The 21246-nt window shown below is 40.3% G+C and overlaps 1 protein-coding gene across 1 annotated transcript in view; it reads left to right on the top strand.

The window, feature by feature from the left end:
- The first annotated feature begins 1849 nt into the window (after positions 1-1849).
- Positions 1850-21246, top strand: part of TARBP1 (tRNA guanosine 2 -O-methyltransferase TARBP1) — a 39808-nt gene continuing 20411 nt past the window's right edge. Inside the window, exons 1-14 of the mRNA XM_034428317.3 lie at positions 1850-4134; positions 6178-6275; positions 6759-6828; positions 8699-8847; positions 10119-10171; positions 11854-11951; positions 13001-13136; positions 13225-13321; positions 15774-15863; positions 16804-16939; positions 17759-17852; positions 18298-18473; positions 19945-20042; positions 20681-20842. Coding sequence (XP_034284208.2) covers positions 3255-4134; positions 6178-6275; positions 6759-6828; positions 8699-8847; positions 10119-10171; positions 11854-11951; positions 13001-13136; positions 13225-13321; positions 15774-15863; positions 16804-16939; positions 17759-17852; positions 18298-18473; positions 19945-20042; positions 20681-20842 — 2337 coding nt within the window. The 5' untranslated portion in view covers positions 1850-3254. The remainder of the gene's footprint in view (positions 4135-6177; positions 6276-6758; positions 6829-8698; positions 8848-10118; positions 10172-11853; positions 11952-13000; positions 13137-13224; positions 13322-15773; positions 15864-16803; positions 16940-17758; positions 17853-18297; positions 18474-19944; positions 20043-20680; positions 20843-21246) is intronic.

Here is a 21246-nt window from a genome sequence, read left to right as displayed (position 1 = left end):
GAACAGCCCCTGTCCCGAGCCCTCCAGAGATCATCAACCAATGCAACCAATGCCGTTTCCATGCTGTACACCGGCCTGAAGCCCGACTGGAACGGATCCAGATAGACAGCTTCATCCAGGTACTGGGGAAGTTGTCGCGCCACCACACTCTCAACAACCTTTGCAACAAAGCGAAGGTTGGAGACTGGATGATAGTTCGCTAATACAGTCGGGTCCAGAGAAGGCTTCTTGAGGAGGGGCCTCACCACCGCCTCTTTCAGGGAGGGAGGGAAGAAACCCTCACTCAAAGAAGCGTTAATAATCCCCTGGAGCCAGCCTCGTGTGACCGCCCGGGAGGCCAGCACCAACCAGGAGGGACACGGGTCCAATAAACATGTGGCAGCGCTAGGCCGACCCAGAATCCTGTCCATGTCCTCGGGAGTCACAAGGTCAAACCCCTCCCAGATAACACTCTCAAGACCCACCTCCGTCACCCCATCTGAATCTACCCAGTTGGAGTCCAGGCCTTCCCAAATCTGAGTGACTTTGTCATGCAGGAATTGCACAAAATTCTCAGCCCTACCTTGCAAGGGGTTTTCCCTCGCTCCCAAATGAAGGAGGGAGCGGGTCACCCTAAACAGGGCTGCTGGGCGGTTCTCTGCAGACGCAATAAGAGCGGAAAAATAATTAAACTTTGCAGCTCTTATTGCCACTAGATAGATCTTAATATGAGACCTCACCAGTGTTCAGTCAGATTCGGAAAACCAAGGAGCCAATTGAGATCAGCACTGGGTCAGAGGCCACAAAGGCACGACACGGTCCAAAGCTCCAGCGGCCGCCCTATCTCAGGCGGCCACCAGTTCTTCAGTCAAGTCGTGAGCCAGAGCCTCAGGGAATGGCCCAAGCACCGTCAGGAACCTATCCGGATCCATCAGGCGCCTGGGACGGAACCACCTGGTTGGTTCCGTCTCCCTGCAGTGGAGGGTAGTGGCTCAAAAGTCTAGTCGAAGGAGTGAATGATCTGACCATGACAAGGGCTTGATGTCTATATCCCCTATTTCTAGATCATTCAGCCACTGACCAGACAAAAATCAGATCCAGGGTGTATCCCCCTGTGTGAGTGAGGCCTTGAATTAATTGGGTCAGGTCCATGGCCGTCATGGAGACCATGAACTCCCGAGCTGCCTCTGACGTTTCACCAACAGATGGCAGGTTGAAATCCCCCATGACCATAAGTTTGGGGGTATCCACCGCCACCCCAGCTACTACTTTGAGCAGCTCAGGCAGGGCCGCCGCTATGTGGCAGGGAGCCAGGTACGCAATCAGCAAGCCCATCTGCACCCCACGACCCCACTTCACAAGGAGGGACTCACATCCGGCTATCTGAGGTACAGTGGCCTCCCTTTCCTTAATAATAGCCGCCACCCCCCCGCCCCTACCCTGAGCCCTCGGCTGATTTAGCTTTTCATCAATTTAAATCCTGTATCAGTCTTCTAGTTCAGTGGCCCCCAATCTTTTGGGCACCAGGGACCAGTTCCATGGAGAGAGGTTTTTCCGCAGACCGGAGGGGGCGTGGTTTCATATGCTGCCTGCATCCCATGGATGGAGCTTCACTTGTTTGCTTGGTCCAGTTTCTGGCATGCCATGGACTGGTGCCGGTCCATGGACCGGGGGTTGGGAATCCCTGTTCTAGCCAGTCTATGCATCTGCTGCAGTGATCTGCAGCTCACAAAAATGTATGCTTTTTAATAACAATGTTAGAAGATGTACCACCAGACACCTGATTATTCTGAAAAGAGAATGCTTGAAGATAGATTCTAAAGAAAATGTTCAGCTTGAATGCTGGATAGGTCTTCCACAACTCTTTTTTCCTTTTTTTTTTCCTGGATAGTCTCAGTTTTGCAGAATATGAAGAAAAACCAGCATTTTGGGCTACAGCTTGAGGATATTTTGCCCAATCAAGGAAAAGGTCTACCTCTAATGTCTTAGATTGAGCCAACAAATTAGAAACTTATCTAATAGCTGAACACATCCTCCTAAAACATTTTACTTGTGTGATAAAAATGCAACTACGTTTTACCAATTATGCCATTATATAAAATGAAGTACCGTATAAGCTACTTGAAAAATCAGGTATGGATTTTGTCTATTTGATTTTCTAGCAGGTCATTTTATATCAAAACATAGTTTTGCTATATCAAAAATGGAGTTTTGTCAAAAGATCACGATATGGATAAATAGAAGAAAATATATATTTTATTTCTCTAAAAAGATGTTGGAAATGCTTGAATGCTCACTTCATACCAAATAGATTGATTACAGAAGAAAAATAAAGTAACATGTATACAGTTAAGAGTAATCTGGGTCCCCTAGAATACTGTAAAGAAATTAAGCCAACTCAACAACCTTTCTCTTAAATTGCAAATTTAGCTATATATTTGTGTAAAAACATGGTTTGAGTTCTTGAGCTGCATCTAAAGAATGTAAATGAACATTTTTATAAACCTATTCTTATGTGAACCTATCTCCACCACAGGATCTTAGTTTGCATACATTTTGCTTTTAGCACAAGGTTGTACTATCTTTACAGCAAAGGCGCACATAAACTTAGTCTCACCAATGTATAAAATATTACCCTAATATATGGGATATTGGGATTCGCCAATATTCGCTGCGCAGCAATTAAGACAGGACCAAGGCAACTCCCACTGCAAGCAATCTTCATTAGAAGGTATCATAAGCAAGTTGAGTAAAATTATCAACAAGAACTTCGCTTCTCATTGTAATGCAATCATAATATTGGAATCTATTTATCAGCATTTATAAGCTAGCGGTTAAGTGTGCAACAAAGAGCTAACATTCGAATCTGGCAAGTTCTATGCAATTAATTCTTTTTGCCGGCTAAATCCTTATCTTGCCTAAAGGATTTCCTTTCCTCGGCTTAAGGTACCGGGCTTCACCTTCCCTAACCAAAATCCTTAACCTAGTCCTAGTCTGCCTATAAGTGTTATACGTACCTCATGCATTAGATAAATTAGCGATACTGTGTAATACAAGAATTGGAATGGCTTCACCAGCTGAATTCCTGCCTCACAGCGGTCTAGTACAGCGAACGGAAAAAGCCTCGCCAAAACAAACCTAGCAAGCGCAGCTAGACCTATCACCAGGCTAGTCCTTCTCTATAGCCACCTTCAGCGCAAAGGCTGCTGGGGAAAAGTACGGGGCAGAGCAGGCCGCGCGCTAATTGACTGCTAGGCCGCGTGCTCCCCTTCGCCATGGATGCGGTGCTGGCCGACGCGCTGCTCTCCCAGTGCCCCGGTTGGGGTGCGTGGCTGCGGGCGGTGTGCGGCGAAGAGGGTGCGCTCACCCTCGAGCGAGCGGAGGCGCTGCGTTTCCTTTTGGAACGGGCGACACGTGTCGGGCCGCGCAACCGGGGCGAAGAGGCGCAACGGGCGGCCCGGGAGCTGGCGCTGCACCGCTGCCTCCCGGCGCTTCTCAACGGGAGCGGCGTGCCGGCGGGTGAAAGCCCGGAGGGGTGGCGACGATTCGTGACAGCCGCCGGTGGAGCGCTGCGTTCCTGCGTTTTGGTCTGCGGACCCCGCCTGGCTGAGCGGTTGGCCGGCGAAGTGCTGGAAACCTGCGCCGGGTTTCAGGCTTCGCAAATGGAAGGCGGCGTCGAGGTCCTGTGCGCGGCGGCGCCTTGGCTGGAGGATCCCGCGCTGCTCAGGCGAACCGTGGCGGTCGCCCTGAAGCTGCTGCGTGGGGAGGGAGAAGACGAGCGGGAGGAAGAGAAAGCGTTGCTGGTGGGCGGCAGGCTGTTGCCGGCGTTAGGAAGAAACGGCGCCGCCCTCAGTCTCATCTGGGAAGGCCTGGTGCTGTTGCCCCTCGCCGACGCCCCGCGGGTGAACCGGACTCTGCTCGTCCTGAGCGCCCTCTCCGACGTCCTGTTTCCCCGACTGGACGGTGTCACGGATGGCGAGGCAGCTTCGCTGCTGGATGCGAGGCTTTCTTGCAACTTTTGGGAAGTGGTGCAAAAGGGACTGTCCGAGAGCGATGCTCTGTGCCGGAAAAGAGCCCGGTATTTGTTGAAGAAAGCCGTCGATGCATCTGACAAGGTGGCCTTGGAGTGCAAGTGTAGCCTGGACGATGGCAATGGTATCTATTGGCTCTTAAATGGCATGTGCTAAACCCAAAGCCCGCTCTTGCAAACATTAATTGTGAGAAAAGGAACGTTTGTGCTGGCTTTCCAGCCCAAAGCCAGCTGGACAGGTTTTGGAATGGCATAGTAAATTTCTTTAAATCTGGAGTACCCTATTATTTAAATCTTGCAGGTGTCAGAGGGTACTTAACATTAGGTGACCATAAATGGGAAATAAATGATGATCAAACCATTCCTCCACAGTCATTCTACTTTGAAATGAATTCCAGAAGCAGTTTGGTCAATTTTGCTAAATTTGGATAATTTTACAATTGGCCAAATACTATGGTCGGGATCATTAGGAAAAGAAACTGAAAAGATTGCATGACCGAAAATTGTAATGGCCTTATACAGATCCGTGGCAGATATGTATCTGGAACATACACAATTCTGTTCACATTTGGGGGGATGGGGAAGTATAATCATTCTGGAAACATTGCAGAAGATAGCAGTCAAAATGTTTTCCCTGTGTGAAAAGGATAGTATTTGAAACTCCTTACATAGTCTGGGAAAAAGTCTTAGGTGGGATATTAGTTGAGATGCGTAAAATCCTGGATAAAGAGGTCCAAATTGCTGAAACTATTTTTTAATCAAATATTGCTTTGGATAATAATAAAATCAATAGTAGGTATGTTAATAGAATGGATTCAGTCAAAGATGGAGGATATCAGTAAATGTAGTTGAGAAAACAATGGCAATATGCCTCTGTGGATTTTCTAAATTTTCTCAGATAAGGGCAAAAAGGATTTATAATATAGATTGTTTAAGAGAACAATTATTCTTTCCTGTCAGAGATCATGTCACAAGACAATGTGCAGAAATAGATTAATAGCTTTTTTAAAGGTTCCCATGATAAAAGAAGATGGATAGAACTACAAGGAGAGTGAGGACTACAGTATTGGTTCATTCAATTGCTAGTGAAGTTAATACTTCATTAAGAATGAACTTGGGTTTGCATTAAAAACAATGAATAGAAATGCTAGCCTAAGCTTCAAATAGAATGAAGTACGCTGAAAATTGGTTAAGAACAAAAGAAAATTATAGTAGTACATCTTTTCATTGTCATAGCCCTGTCAAACTACAATACATTGATCTAGGAGAACTTGCTTCATACTTGTTCCTGTGGGATGCAACTTAGTTGGGAAATATGTAAGAGTAGTCTATGTAATAGATGCTGATAAAAAAGAATTATCTAGTGAATAACAAATGAGGTGCAAGAAAGCCTCCAATCTGCATAATGTGTGGCTATTTTATTGGGTTGAGATAGTAATAGTGTTTGAGAAGTCTATAATACTGGCAAAGAGGGAAAGGGAAGGAGGATGGACTCAATTGCAGTGGCAATAGGTATACCATTGGGAAACCTAAAGGGCCATGTTGGGAACAGATTGTCCTGGATAAAATCTATCTATTTGATTGTAAAAGTTGACAACAAATTGATGGCATATAATCAATGCAGGATTGCAGGACAGCAAGAGAGAAATTGAATGCGGTTCTTTCCACATATATAATTCTTTACTGGCCAAGTGTGATTGGACACAAGGAATTTGTCTTCAGTGCATAAGCTCTCAGTGTATATAAAAGCTATATGTGATAAATTTTATATATATATTTAAATTTTTAATACTGGTAAATTTTTTATAAAATTTATCGTTTATCATTTTATGATAAATCATTGAGAATTCCAAAGAGAGAAAGAATTATGCTCTTACTGCATTATTTCTGGTTGCCGACTTGGACAACTTGTATTGAGAGACTTTATCTAGGACAGAGGTCTTCAAACTTGGCAGCTTTAAGACTTGTGGACTTCAACTCCCAGAATTCTTCATAGTTGGCTGGAGAATTCTGGGAGTTGAAGTCCACAAGTCTTGAAGACCTCTGATCTAGGATTATTTGAAGGGATCAGAGGTTGCATTATTATTTTGTGTTATTGACATTAATTTAGGCATAAGATTATTTCTATATCTTTGCTTAAAAGACTAAAACATCTTATTTACTTATAGGATCTTGTTTGTTTTGGTGGTGTGCTGAAAAAAAAGATCAGTTTACTCAGTTTTGGGAAAATTATATTTTAATAATGGAGACTTTGGAAGGAAATCAGGTAAATATACTTAATAAAAAGGATTGGTTTTGTTATAAACAAAATTTATTTACAGTATTTATTAAATTTATACTAAATTATGTGAGGGTATGATATAGTTGTAAAATACAAGAAGTAGGTGAAGGCAGGAATTGAGATGTCAGAAATATTATATTGGTAAATGGATACATTAACATGTATAGAAGTTATTGCTTTACCTTCAGAGAACATGGATAGAATTTGAAAACAGAGGGAATGATTCAAACTTAGTAATTATATTTTTTTCTTAAAATTTGTTGAAAGGACTTAAAAGCAGAATGACTTAAAATGTAAAGTACATAAAGGAAATCCTATGGATGAATTACATAGAATATTTACGCTAAGATTTTCATGACCCCCATCACTTACTGTTATGCAGGTATTCAAAGACTGATAACTGGCTGTTAACTATGGTTTTTATTTATAAAGCATGTTAATATAGTAATTTCTGTTTTCCAATTTCAGATACATGTAATAAAGCCAGTTTTACCAAAGTTGAATAGCTTGTATGAACTTGCAATATCAGAAGAAAAGGGTAAGATTTTTTGGGTAAGATAAGTCCTGTTAATGTTGTTTAGTATCAGCAAGTAAGTTTTTGAATTTATTTTCAGTTCTGCAAAATTTACTAGTGCTTGATTATTCAGGACCTTTAGAAATATTTTTAGCCTTTGTAGTTGGTAACAAACATATAAAAATGCAAGCCCTTATAAGAAATCATTCAGTCTTGACGTTAGTTCATCTTGCTTTTCCCCTGTCACAGATTACATTGTTGGTTGAGTGAAATATAAAATCATCATTTTAATTAATTTGATATATATATCCCATCTTTCTATCCACAAGGCAATCATTCTGTGTATTTATAGAATATACAAAACATTTGGTTCACAGTTAAGTGATCTGGCCCTCAGAGCCATGCTTTGTTTTGAGATGGAAAAAGAAGACTCATGCTTGTTTTTTCTTTTGCTTGTCCATTCTGCAAAATAGTGTTACTGCTTATGAGCACCTCCTTAAAGAAACTTAAGGATAGGATTTGGTATTGGTTTACCAAAACACTGTGGACCTAGACGCGTTAGAGTTTTGGGGCAGGAATAGTCTCAAGGGCTGCTCAGAGATTTGCTGCTTGGATTTTCTGTTTCCTAACTTAGCATTTTTGCCAATTGACCTAGTCTGATTGCAAGTAGACCTTTGACCATATCAGTACTTTCATCTTATCCACTAACCCTAACCCAGGAGTGTCAAACTTAATTTCATTGAGGGCTGCATCAGGGTTGTGTTTAACCTCAGGGGACCAGGGAGGGTGTGGCCAGTTTGACGTCACTTGTGTTGGGGGCGCCTGTGGTGGCCCGAGCGCTCTGCCAGCGAAAACGGGCTCCCTATCTCCGTTTTCAGCTGCGATGGCTTCCTGCAACACTCTGCCAGTGAAAATGGAGCTCGGGAGGGCTGCCCATGGCCCTCCTGAGCGCCATTTTCACTGACAGAGGCATTGCGGGTCAGTCCTTTGCTGTTTCCAGAGCAGCCCTGCGGGCTAGATCTAAGTACCCTGCGGGCCGGATTTGGCCCCCAGGCCTTGAGTTTGACACCCCAGCCCTAGCCCATTCTCTATTCCTATGTTGATATTGGAGGTCCCTGTTTCACCATCATGGTACCAGCTGTTACCCAAACAGAATATTAGTTTAAGAATGTGCCTTGCTGCACATCTGAAGCCAACTTTCAACTAAACAATCTTTGACCATTTTGCAACTAACAATTTAATGCAACTTGTGATATCTGCCAATTATCACTGAGGTGAGATTGACAGACAGACAGTCCTCAGTACTCCTATACCGGTAAAGTAATGATTAGATGATCAGATGATGTTATATGTCATTTTTATTTCTTTAGTGAAATCCTGCAGAATAAAAATGTTTAGGTTGTCCAATGCCAGCCCCAAGATTTCCTCAGCTACCCTAGGAAAATGACTGTTAGCTAGGGAAGTTGGAGCTCTAGCCTGTCTCCTCTAGTGTGACTTTTGAACTCTACATTCAATTATATTGCATCCAGAAGTTTTACTTAGTAATAACTGCTACATTACATTGATAGATATTAATCTCTCCATTACTTTCTAGACCCAGTTAAAGACATTCATCTTTTATCTTTAAAGTTTTGATTAGTTTAAGTTCTGACTATCTAAGTAATTGGTTGTCTTGTGTAAACCACTACAGTATTAAGGATGAGACAAGAGATCCTTTTCAAGTGATCCACATTTGCAACATTGTTTTTCTTTGTAGATTATTTTCATTGTGATGTTTCTTATAATTTCTAAAACTATATAAAATAATCAGCTCTTACAAATTAAATTATTTGTACGGACAGGCAATCAAGTGAAATAGCTTATGCAAAATGTACATATTTGTTTTTAATAACAGGTTGTTGGATGTTCCATCCTTCATGGCATATGTGCATTTACAAAAGAATGTTTGAGAGTGAAAATAAGACATTGGCAAAAGAAAGTGTCATTCACTTTCTTGAAATCTGGCAAAGAAAGTGTCTTCCCTCATCACAAGGATTTTCAGAGGTAAGGTTTACTGCGTGTCCAAAGAAGATACTTTTTATTAATCCTCTAAAGCCGGGACCGCCAACCCCCAAGCTGCATCCGGTAGTGGGCCATGGATTGTTTGGAACAGGGCATACAAGTGACGGGTGAGCGCGTGCATGCAGCGCCACTTGCACGAGCAGTAGGCAAGCATGTGTGCGTGAAGCTCCATTTGTGTGAGTAGGGTGCGCCTGCGTACCCACTGCTTGCACAAATGAAGCTGTCCATGCATGCTCGCCCACCACTCATGTGGAACCTTCCCCTCTCTCCCCCTCCACTGCCACCACTACACAGCTGGAAAGGTTGGGGACTATTGCTCTAAAGAAGGCCTAGCTATCTGTTGCCACTATCCCCTTGGGACAAAATGTTTTTATATAACTGCTTCATAATTCCTTTACTTATTTTTCAGAAGTTGAAGCTAGTGTTCTTGTATAATCTTACCTGAAGATTTTACCGTATTTTTTGTACTATAAGACACACTTCCCCCCCCCTTCAAAAAAGTGGGTGGAAATGTCTGTGCATCTTATAGAACAAATATTGCAGGGCGGCGGGGTGGAGGCCACCTGTCACCGCTGCTGCTGTTCGCCACTGCTGGGGAATGCTGGAGCCTTTGCTGCCGAGCAGCTGATTGGCCATTGGATCGGCCTCCCGGAATACCACCAATCAGCTGTTGTAGGTGGTGAGGATTGCCATTGCTACCACCATCACTGCCAATCACTGCTGCTGCCAATTGACGCCGATTGCCGAATGGCGACGGTGATTGGTGGCGGCAGTGAACCGCGCAGCGGCTCTGATCAGCGGTGATAGGTGGCGGTGGTAATAGGCAGCGACGATCCCCGCTTCCAACTGCCAATCAACTGCTCGGCAGCAAAGGCTCCAACGTTCCCTGGCGGCGGGAGCAGCTCAACTCAGTTGACTGGTAGTGGGCGGAACCCTGACGAGCCACGTGCTGGGGCTGCAATAACATGCTGAAGCTGACCAGGCTGTTCGCTGTTTGCTGCAAGGATGCTAGCCAGATGAATACTGGATGGATGCTGGGAGTTAGAGGCAGATTTTTTTTTTCTTGTTTTCCTCCTCTAAAGCTAATGTGCATCTTATGGTCCAGGGCATCCTATAGTGTGAAAAATACGGTAATTGTTCCCTGATTAACTGTACTATGCCTATATCTAAAAAGATATTTACTGCAGAACAAATAAACTGCAACTAATGTCTGTTTTATTTCTTTTAATGAAAATCTAATTTCTTTTGTTTAGTTCATTATTGGCCCTTTAATGGATGCTCTCTCAGAAAGTTCTCTTTATAGCAGGTAAATACATTGTTTAATGAAAAACTCAGTACGAGAAGATAAGTTTTTTTTTGTTTCAGCTTTTATTGCACTTTGGGGAAGAACTGCATATTTGTATCTATCTTTAATAGCAGTTGAACTATAGTCAGAATAGGGAGGAGAAAAAACAACAACCTCATTAATATTAGATGCACCTATATTTAACACAGTGAGAAAAGATGTAAAAGAAAATAGCTCACTTGGATGCCACTATTGCTAGTGAATTCATTTGACAGTGCAGAAGTAGCCACATTTATCTTTTCTAAGAGGTTAAGGGTCATAGTGGATGCAATTGATGTAAAATGGTTAGACTTATATCATGCAGGTTGAAGGGGGCTGGAATTCTTTTCTCTCCCTCTCCCTCTCCCTCTCCCTCTCCCTCTCTTACACACATACATTTTGAGGGCCCTCTTTTTAAAACAATGCTATCCTCATTTTAAGATATAGGCTTCAGTTTTCATGTACTTTCCTTCTCAACATATTTAATAATCAGAAGGGGGTCCAAGGCAGTCAAAAACAAGTGAATCAGGAAATGAATTTGTTTATTCAGAAAATGGTTGTCTGTTCTTTGAGGATAGCTTGCGTTTGGAATGTCATCTGATTTAAATTGTATTTTTTTTTTTCAGTCGAGAGATATCCAGGTATCATTGGGTGCAAAGAGGTTGTGAAAACTGGTGTTACTGCTTGATATTACCCCAATAGCCGCCTGTACATCCTCTCTTATGGGTGGGGTATCTTCCTGATTTCGCTAGATGTGATATGAGACAAAGAAGAGGACTCTTCTCTCTCCCATAGGCAGCTCCCATAGGCAGAACTCTTCCATAGGCAACTTTAATGAATGGGAATTCTGCTCAGGCAAAATGTCTAATTTTGAGAAACTTTTGTCCTGCAGAACTCTCTGAGCTACAGTTTGCCCCATTCCTGCAAGGGAGATGAGTCTTTTTTTTTTAAAGTTTGAGAATCTACTAGGGCCGTGATGGCGAACCTATGGCACGTGTGCCACAGGTGGCACGCGAAGCCATATCTGTGAACACGCAAGCGTTGCCCTAGCTCAGCTCCAACACGCATGTGCGCACCAGCCAGCTGATTTTTGGGCCCTCTGGGTCCACCAGAAGTCGGGAAACGGGCCGTTTCCAGCCTCTGGAAGGCCGTGGGAGGTGAGGAAGGCTGTTTTCACCCTCCCCAGGCTCCAGGAAAGCCTCTGGAGCCTTGGGAGAGCGAAAAATGGGCCTACCAGGCCCACCAGTAACCTTTTTGCCATCGCGTGCCAAAAGCGGGGGGGGAGTGCAGGGAGGGTCACGCACGCATGCATGGGGTGGCTGGGCGTGGGGGGCATTGAATTATGGGTGTGGGCACACACGTGTGCAATCCCCCTGCATTCCCCTCACTTTTGGCATGCGATGGCAAAAAGATTAGCCATCACTGTACTACGGAAAGCAGGATGCACAGAAATCAGCTTTACACTCTCTTAACTCACAATCAGATCAAATGAATACTGTGGGAACTCTTCTAATATTTTAGTTATTTATCATCATGAAACGTATCTCTGTTTAAGGCTTTGATAATCTGCAAATTTATTCAATAACCCAATAAAACATAATAAAATTAAATTGTAGCCTTAGCACTGAATTTCTTTAAATTATCTCTTTGCTTTAACTTAACAGGGTATCAGGTCAGATTATGGGCACTTGTCCACCATTAGGAATAATTCTGCAGAATTTCATGGCGACTTTCTTCACAAGCCTTCCAGAAAGTGAAAAAAGTATGTGTAGTTAATGGCATTATTTTGGAATAGCATAAATGTCAGTTCTCTGCTTCAGGATAATTTATTATTACTAGCGGCTTTTATTTTTATTTTTGTTACAAAGGCAGATACGAATTTGATGATGATGATGATGATGACATGGGGATTGGTGCATGGTTTGTCTAGCGATATCACTAGGTCTCTGGGGCAGGCACAGACCCATAATGCAGAAGATTTTATTGGCATGTACCAAAAATGGCATTAGAGAGGCAGTGACCTTTTGAAAGAGAAAAATTAACCCCAAATCACATGCTGAATTTCATGAATGTGGTTACTGTGTTAAATTGTTTCTTCTTTCCATAATAATGGGGCTCAGAATCGGGGGATGATAGGGAATGTGCACATGTGATACTGTGTCTCCCTGAAAATAAGACCCTCTCATATTTTTTTTAACCTGAAATAAGAGTTTGGCCTTATTGCCATGTGTTCAAAATCCCAATTGGGCTTATTAAGGGATGTCTTATTTTGGGGGAAACACTCATAAAGTTGGAACAAGTAAAACAGCATACTGTTGTCTAGCCTTGTCCTATCTTATTTTACAACCTTCTCTTTCTCAGTTATCCTGTATATTTATACCCGAGGTCAAAATAGGATTAGAAGAGATTCTATAGATCTGGGGATTACAATCTAAATTGTGATTGAGAAAATATATTTATTCCTATTTACTATTGAAATTAGTTTTATTTTTATTATACTTCATTAAATATATAAATTGGAGAGAAAAATAGGAAGGGACATATTGCAAAGGATAAAGGGAAAAAATAAAAAAATAGCTTCCTATTTTATTTAATACAGTTACAAATAAAAAATACATTAACCTTTTGATCTGATATTGCGGTATTACATAGTACTTCTATAATCATATTCTAATTATCAAATACCAAAATTAATGTAGCATTTCTTTTGATCTCAAGCAAAAAGTTCAAAAGTAGCTTCCATATAAAACCAAAGCTAGACAACACTCTATCTTCAATATGATAATAATGCTATTTTCTTTCTCTTTAAAGGGAGCTTTTTGTTAAAATTTATTCAGAAGATGAGCAATAGGCACTGGTGCGCTATTCCTGTTTTGTTTCTCTCCATGGCATTGGCACATATACCACAGTGTAGAGCACTGGATAGCAAAGGGCTCCTTGCATTAAGGTGATGTTCTGAATTTTGTTTCTGTGAATTTTCTGTATCCTCAATTCATTGTTTGACTTTTCAAAACATGTATTTGATCCATTTACAGAAAAGTTCTGCAGTGTACTATGATCACACATCAGATTCTTCTACGAGGAGCTGCTCAGTGCTTTCTTCTTAAAGCAGCTATACACTTAATAGATACAGTAAGTATTATATTTTTAAACAAATGTTTGCTTTAATGTACTGAAGGAAAAAATAAAGCAGAAAGAGTCAAAAGCATGTTATATTGTAATATGCATAACAATAGTTTTTAAACGGTATTAAATTTCATTTCATTTTATTTTTTTCATTTTATTTAATTTGTATACCGCCCTACTCCCAAAGGATTCAGGGCGGTGAAGAGGCACAGAATAAAACACGTAAAATACAAAAATTAAGAACAGAAGTAAAATCGAATTAAATCAATTTAGCCCAAGACAAATTTAAAACCCTAGGTTAAGAACAAATTAAAATTTACATTAAAATTTACATTAAAAAGAATGGGAAAGGTTAGGCCAGACCAGCCTGGTGAAATAAAAAGATTTTAAGAGCGTGGCGGAAGGTGCGTAGATCCGGGATCCTCCGTATCTCCGGGGGGAGCTCGTTCCAGATAGTAGGTGCCCCCACAGAGAAGGCTGTCCCCCTGGGGGCCGCCAGCCGACATTGTTTGGCCGATGGCACCCAGAGGAGTCCCTCTCTGTGAGAGCGTACCGGCCGGTGGGAGGCTGTTTGCGGCAGCAGGCGGTCCCGTAAATAACCAGGCCCTAAGCCATGGAGCGCTCTAAAGATGGTAACCAAAACCTTGAAGCGCACCCAGAAGACCACCGGGAGCAAGTGCAGCTCGCGCAGGAGAGGTGTTACATGGGAGCACCACGTCGCTCCCATAACCACCCGCGCGGCCGCACTCTGCGCCAGTTGGAGCCTCTGGGTGCTCCTCAAGGGGAGCCCCACGTAGAGAGCATTGCAGTAGTCCAGGCAGGAAGTGACGAGGGCATGAGTGACCGTGTTTAAAGGGTCCTGATCCAGAAAGGGACGCAACTGGCGCAAATGTTGGCTATATAGAATAACAACATCATTTTTTGTAGTAAGTATTCCAATCCTGATAGGGTTTTTTTGTATTTTAGGAAAGGCAATTTGTCACATACACTTAATTGTTTTCTAGTGTTTTCATGGATAAAACCTTTTCCTTTAAAAATGCAAGAATCCCAACTTGTTAGATTTCTTGTTGAAAATCCAAACTGAAATATTTATCCTATTTAAATTATCTTCCCAGCCACCATTTTTTTTAGAAAACAGATAAGTCGGCTTTCATATATGTATTTATCTTGCATTAAAAACAACAACTGCATGGCTACATTATTATGTCTAAGGCAGGAGTCCCTGACCCCTGGGCCGTGGCCCACTACCGGGTTGTAGTCTATTTAGAACCAGGCTGTGGGAGTGATGGGCTGGTGCATGCATGTGCGCACAGCTAAGTGGGCGTTCAACTTGCACAAGTTGAGCTGTGTGCATACACATGCACACTGGCCTGCCGCTTGCACAAGTTGAGCTGTGCATGCGCATGCATCTCCTGCTCATGTGGTTTGGTTCCCCACTCTCCCCTGCCCCCCAGGCAGGCCACCAAGCTGCGGTCGCTGGTCTAAGGTATGCTATTGCAAGTTACGAAGAAATGGTACACTTCAATTTGTTCTTCCTGATATAAAATATGTCAGGAATTAAGCTGGCCTTATTAAGCCAAATTTATGTACACCATAAATGTATCAGGATTGTTATAACCTGGGGTCAAGAAAGCTAATCTGATTGCTGTTTTATTTGTATTTGTTGTTTTTTAAAAATAATTGCAATTTGCTATTCTATGTGACCATGCAACGAAGAATTGTGCTCCAAAATATATTAGCAGTTTGCATGTTGAAATTTAATGTTCATAATAGAAAGTTATTATGTATTTCCACTTTTGTGTATTTCCACTGTGTAGATAAAGTTAGTTCTTGAACAATTTTGTCTGAAATACATGCATCAAATATAGTTCTAATATTCAAATACATTCTTGGGTTACACTTCATTTCATATAAATACAAGAAATAGCAAATGGACAAGTGAAGCAAAACACTTTTTTCAGCAACAAAAGGACAACTTTTTAAGAGCGACAAAAAGTTGGTTTTGTAACAGAGGCACTTAATAAACATTTAATTTAAAATGTTAAAATTTAAAACATTAATTTAAAAAGAATGATAAGATATTATGATAATATGATAATTTTATATTGAGTTTTGGAGCAAAATGTTGTACTAAAATCTTCTGTCTCTTCTTTATAAGATGCCACAAAAATTATTTAAAATTTAAGTTGGATTGCCTTTTTAAAAAGATAAGATTAATTTAATTGATTAAAAGCTCATCACTAAATAACCCTTTGGTAAAACACTGTGTTGTCAAACATGGTTAGAATTGGTATTTCTTCAAAAAAAAATAAGGCAATGGCAAAAAATGAAAAAAGGCAATGCCTCATACTGAAAAGAAGGGAGACGTACAATATGGAAATATTCTATCTGTTACAGTAACACTTAACTCAATATTTACTTTCCAGTATTATAATAAATCCTGATTACATTTCTTTAGGAAAAAGTATCACTCTCAGATATTTCAAACTTCATTACCTATCTGAAACCAGAGGAGTCATTAGGAAGAAGAACTGCTTTGTGGAGAATGGTGAGAAAAATGAAATCTGTTATGTAACCGAGCAATAACTATTTCCTTTGCTGATTGCTAATCTCATGATGAAGGATTATATGATATCAGCACTCTGATCAGAAGCCTATATGCATAGCATATTTCCCCCCATGTTCGCCCATTTGTCTGGGAGTTGTACCTATGATGCTAGGTTTATAATGTCAAATTGCAATCTTACAGTAGTTGAATTCAGGTTGAATCAGCATTCCTGCCCGTGCTAACTGTCTTGTCTATGATTTAATATTATTCTGCCCTCCCACTGAAGTATACTATATAGCAGGGGTGAAATGCTCCCAGTTTGGACCGGATCACCCAATCCGGTAGCGATGGCGGCGGGTGGTTCGGAGAACCGGTAGCAAAAATCCCTGCCCCCCCACCATGCCCAGCTGGGCCGCACGATCATCAGAGGCTCTTTTTTTAACTTTTAGAAGCATTTTTTCTACAACCTCTTCCGATGAAAAAATGCTTTTAAAAGTAAAAAAAAAAAAAAGTCTCTGATGATCGCGCAGCTCAGCTGGGATCATCAGAGGCTTTTCAAAGCATTTTTTTCTGCAACCTCTTGGCCAAAGACGTGGTAAAAAAAATGCTTTGAAAAGTCTCTGACGATCCCAACTGAGTTCCCTGATCAGCAGAGAGGCATTTTTTAAAGAGCCTCTCTGACGATCCCAGCTGAGTTCCTGATCGGCAGAGAAACTTTTCAAAGCATTAGAAAAAATGCTTTGAAAAGTTTTTTTTTTAAAGTTGGCCACGCCCACCCAGTCACATTACCCCCTCCACCAAGCCACGCCCACAGAACCAGTAGTAACAGATTTTACATTTCACCCCTGCTATAAAGTATACTACTATATAGTTGCATTTACTGGGTTATAGAAACATAATACAAGAGATAAAAATGATGTTTAATTTTTGTTTTATTCAGCTTTGTGATTGGTTGCACGTAAATGACAAGTATTTTCAAAAGACTTTAAACTGCGAAGTCCCACAAGATAAAACAGCATTAAGTGTTTATGTGCAGCTTCTTGTGGAGGACTATCTTAAAATACCTCTTACCAATTGTAAGTATCATGTAAATAATAATGTTAAAGTAGGGACACATTTATAAAATAGTTGATTCCTAATGTAGAATGCATTCACCATTGGGCTTATTACAAATTTTCAAGAAAGATGATTTTATATAAGAGAAAAAGAAACATACATATTTACCACTACTTGCTTAATAAGTAATTAGAATACTCAAAAGTGGAACTAATTTCTCATTGGGCAGTCGTGGTCAGTTGCTCACCTTGAAAAAAAATCATTAAATTTGAATATTAAATTTTATGTTTGCAAAATTAAAATAGAAGTTTCTTGAAGCTTCTACATACAACAGCCTTTATTTTGAGCCAGACTGATAATTTTTGTTGTGAAATTGTAAACTTTAAAATATACTTGTACCTGCATGCCTGTCTAACATTTCATAATCATAATCATAAGTTTATTTGTCAAGCATATATAAGATAACAGGTAAAAGTATAAACCTAATTTGAATACATGAAAAGAGTAAGTAAAAAGGAATATTAGGATAGGGACGGTAGGCACGTAGGTGCACTTATGCACGCCCCTTACAGATCTCTTAGGAATGGGATGAGGTCAACAGTAGGCAGTTTAAGGTTAAAGTTTTGGGGGTTTGGGGAAGAAACTACAGAGTCAGGTAGTGCATTCCAGGCATTGACCATTCTGTTACTGAAGTCATATTTTCTGCAATCGAGTTTGGAACGGTTTACCTTGACTTTGTATCTATTATTTGCTCGTGTATTGTTGTGGTTGAAGTTGAAGTAGTCATTGACAGGAAGGACATTGTGGACATTCGAAAGGTTTTTTTTCCCCCATAACAGCAGAAGATTGTCTTCCAGACTGGTTTGATGCTAAACGGGTGGCTACAATGATTCTTCTAGCTGCAGATGTGGAAGAGATAAGGCACACATATAAGTAAGTATAAGATTATTCCATTAGATGCAAAATAGGTTAACAAGGACCAATCTCGTCAGAACTCAGGGAGGCTTTCTAAATTACTAATATTCGGGTTTTTTGGAAATATTTAAGGATTTGTCCTCTCCTTCTGATAATTTATTGTAACATATTCTTAAAATAATGGTCTGATTTAAATATTCAGTCTGTCTCTTCTTTCCATTCTCTTTCTACAAATGATGCCCCTGACTCAGAATTGAAACATGCATAACTAATGTCTTCTGGTGTTAACACCTCTCAAGATAATAAAATATAGGCTGCGGTGATTTTTCCTACTTGTTGCTGTTTGGAAGAAATAGGTGTGACTTCAGTGCAGAACAGCTTTTTCTGTTTTAGAAAAAGGTGCTTTACTTTCCAGAACTCAGTATAAGACTGCCATTCCCTTTTTATTGTTTATTTTGTTTAGTGACAACAGCAGCACCGAACGGATTGGCCTGAAGGCTCTCTTAAATCCTCTGTTGGATGTGTTGCTGAAACTTGGCACTAATCCCTACATCTCATCACTGAAAATTGATAAAAGCCTACAACTGCTATTGAAGATAATGCAGACTTGTTCAATCAAAACTTCTAGACCAGAAGTTGGTTAGTGGTACCTTCAGTATGTTAACTTTATTCTTCTTGATCGTCTAATTAGAATAACAACATAAAGTTTATGAAAATTACTTTACCCTATTTGAATAGATAGGCTGACTGAACATTTTGATCAAATTACTTGGATTCCATCATCAAATCTTTGCCGTTAGTAATAAAGATGAGGTCACACAATCATTTTTGTAGTGATCTGACCAGCCATTTCAAAGACATTCTAGCACCATAAGGCGTGAATTGGGGTCTGAGGCTTAATATGCAAAACTTTTTGAATCTACAATTTTCTATTCCTACAGGAAGGCAAACTGTTGATGCCCAAATTTATGATATTCCAAAATACTAGATCATTTATTGAACCTCATTTATTCATCTCTTTCAGGTTCAGCCTCTCTCATCTAAGTACTATATTTTTCGGACTATAAGAGCCACTGGACTATAAGACGCACCTTGATTTAGAGGAAGAAAACAAGAAAAAAAAATAGTTTTTGGCCTCTGCCGGTCTCGTTTTTGCCCTCCCTGACCCCCAGAAGTACTTTGCGGGTCAAATAGAGGCCCATTTTTGGCCTCCCGAACCCTCCACATGTCCCATTTTTGCTAAAAGCACACCTGTTTTTGGCCTGCAGAGTGCTTCTGGGGGCCAGGGAGGGTGACAACAGGACACACGGAGGGTTCTGGAGCCCAAAAACGGGCCCGTATTCGGTCTATAAGACGCACTTAAATTTTCACCCACTTAAGGTGGGGAAGTGCATCTTATACTCCAAAAAATACGGTAACTCCTTATTTTCACCCATCAAGACAGACCAATTTTCTCTTTACTTTCTCTCTTCTTTGCTGTTTTTTTTAAAAAACATGAAAAAACATTCATTCATTCATTCTTTGTACATCTCACTCTAGGTTCAGACTTTTCCCTCTCATTCTTCTGGGGTTTTGCCATTACCATTCTATCCTATCTTGTCATGTCTATGGAGATTCTCAGTCATCTAGGGCTCAAAGGTGCTTTTTCAAAAGAAGGATGAGAGGGAAGAGTCTGAGCACACTTCCCAGATAAGCATTCCATAAAGCTGTTTTGGCCACTCTGAATTATCACAACTGTTAAAATAAGTAAGAATAAAAAGATGCTTTACACATATATATTTTATTTAATAGTTTAAAAATACCTAGTTGGGGGTCTAAAGTTCTGGTATCATTTTTCTTCTAATGATGGAGAAGCATTATTCCTAGCTCTATTCTTTGTAGAGGGAGGACAGATCAGAAGGTTCAAAGAGGGAAAGGACAAAGGAATTCTACTTTCTAGTTTTTATTTATTATAAAAATGTCAGAAAAAAAATAACTTTCATTTTAGTTTTTGCTTACCTATTTGTATGTTTTAGCTGTTTCAGTGGTAAAATGATCTAAATCCAATTGGTATATAGTTTTGAAGCAAAAATGTACTCTAAATGTTTTAATGTAATGATTCTTTATATAGATGCAATAATAGTATTTCTCCAGAAGTCAATTATGCTCGCCACCGAAAGTATTTTGGATTTTCTCCTCAGAAGACTTACTGCAAATGAACTAAATATTGTAAGTATTTAGTGCAGAAACCAGTCTGGCAAACACCTGTAGTAAGTTGTATTCTGAAATGAACTTATTTGGAATATTTAAAAAGTCCCCAATCATTTATAGCAGGTAGCAGTTTTAAAATCTTTCTTATCTGTAAAATAATTATAAAAGTATTACACATCCAAATATAATTAATGTATATTGATTTATGTATTTCATAATCAGCCCTGGCTGATTAGCTATTGTGTGGAAATGTTATGTAATAATATCTCCAGATGTTAATATAAAGAAATTGTTGGTTATATAGGCTGCTCAAATATATTTCTTGCTTGCACATCTGTGCATATATCATGAAAAATGAGTGCTCTGCTTGTGTCTCATTGCAATTTAGAAAATCCAGTAAAATACAGAGAGACTTTTCTGTGCCAAAAAGTGGTAGTTGTTATACAAAGTAGCAGTGTTTTGGAAATGGAAAGGCATTACAATATTACAAGACTGCAGCTGCCAATCAGTTAGAGAGCTTAAAGAAAAATCTTGTTCAGCATACATAATTTACTTGTTTACACAATTGTATCACAATTGTATATTGTGTCTTCTGTGCAGATTTTTGCATTTTTTTTATTATTGCAAAGATAAGTAATATACTTTTTTCATTTTAGATGTCACATCTGGAACACTGTAATTTATATCTACAAGTGTTGTCAGAACTAATGAATTTCTATTCAGCCAGTGGATGGAGAAAAGGACCATTTCTCTGCACTTTTGTCTCATCTTTAATAAATACTTCTCTCTACAATCTGCAGGAGATACATGATGACGAGGTATTGTTGAGCTTACAATGGCCTATAGTTAAGAATGAACCAAAGCTTGCATCTATTGTATTTTCCCTGTTGATGCTGGGGGAGATGCTACCATAGCTGCATTATTTATTACCGTATTTTCTGGCGTATAAGACGACTTTTTAACACATGAAAATCTTCTCAAAAGTCGGGGGTCGTCTTATACGCCGGGTGTCGTTCTCCTGTAACCAGGCAGACCAGCCCGAAAGGCTCTGACGAGCCTTAAATGGCTCTGGCGATCCCAACTCTGGCAATCCCAGCTGAGTTCCCTGCAACTCAGCTGGGATCACCAGAAACCATGTAAAAGGAAAAAACTTTTTTCCCTTTTACTCTGACGATCCCAGCTCTGACGATCCCAGCTGAGTTCCCTGCAACTCAGCTGGGAT

The sequence above is a fragment of the Pantherophis guttatus genome, chromosome 1 (genome assembly GCF_059756535.1).
Source record: "Pantherophis guttatus breed Tessera chromosome 1, ASM5975653v1, whole genome shotgun sequence".
NCBI lineage: Eukaryota > Metazoa > Chordata > Lepidosauria > Squamata > Colubridae > Pantherophis > Pantherophis guttatus.
This window is presented reverse-complemented; position numbering and strand designations above follow the sequence as displayed.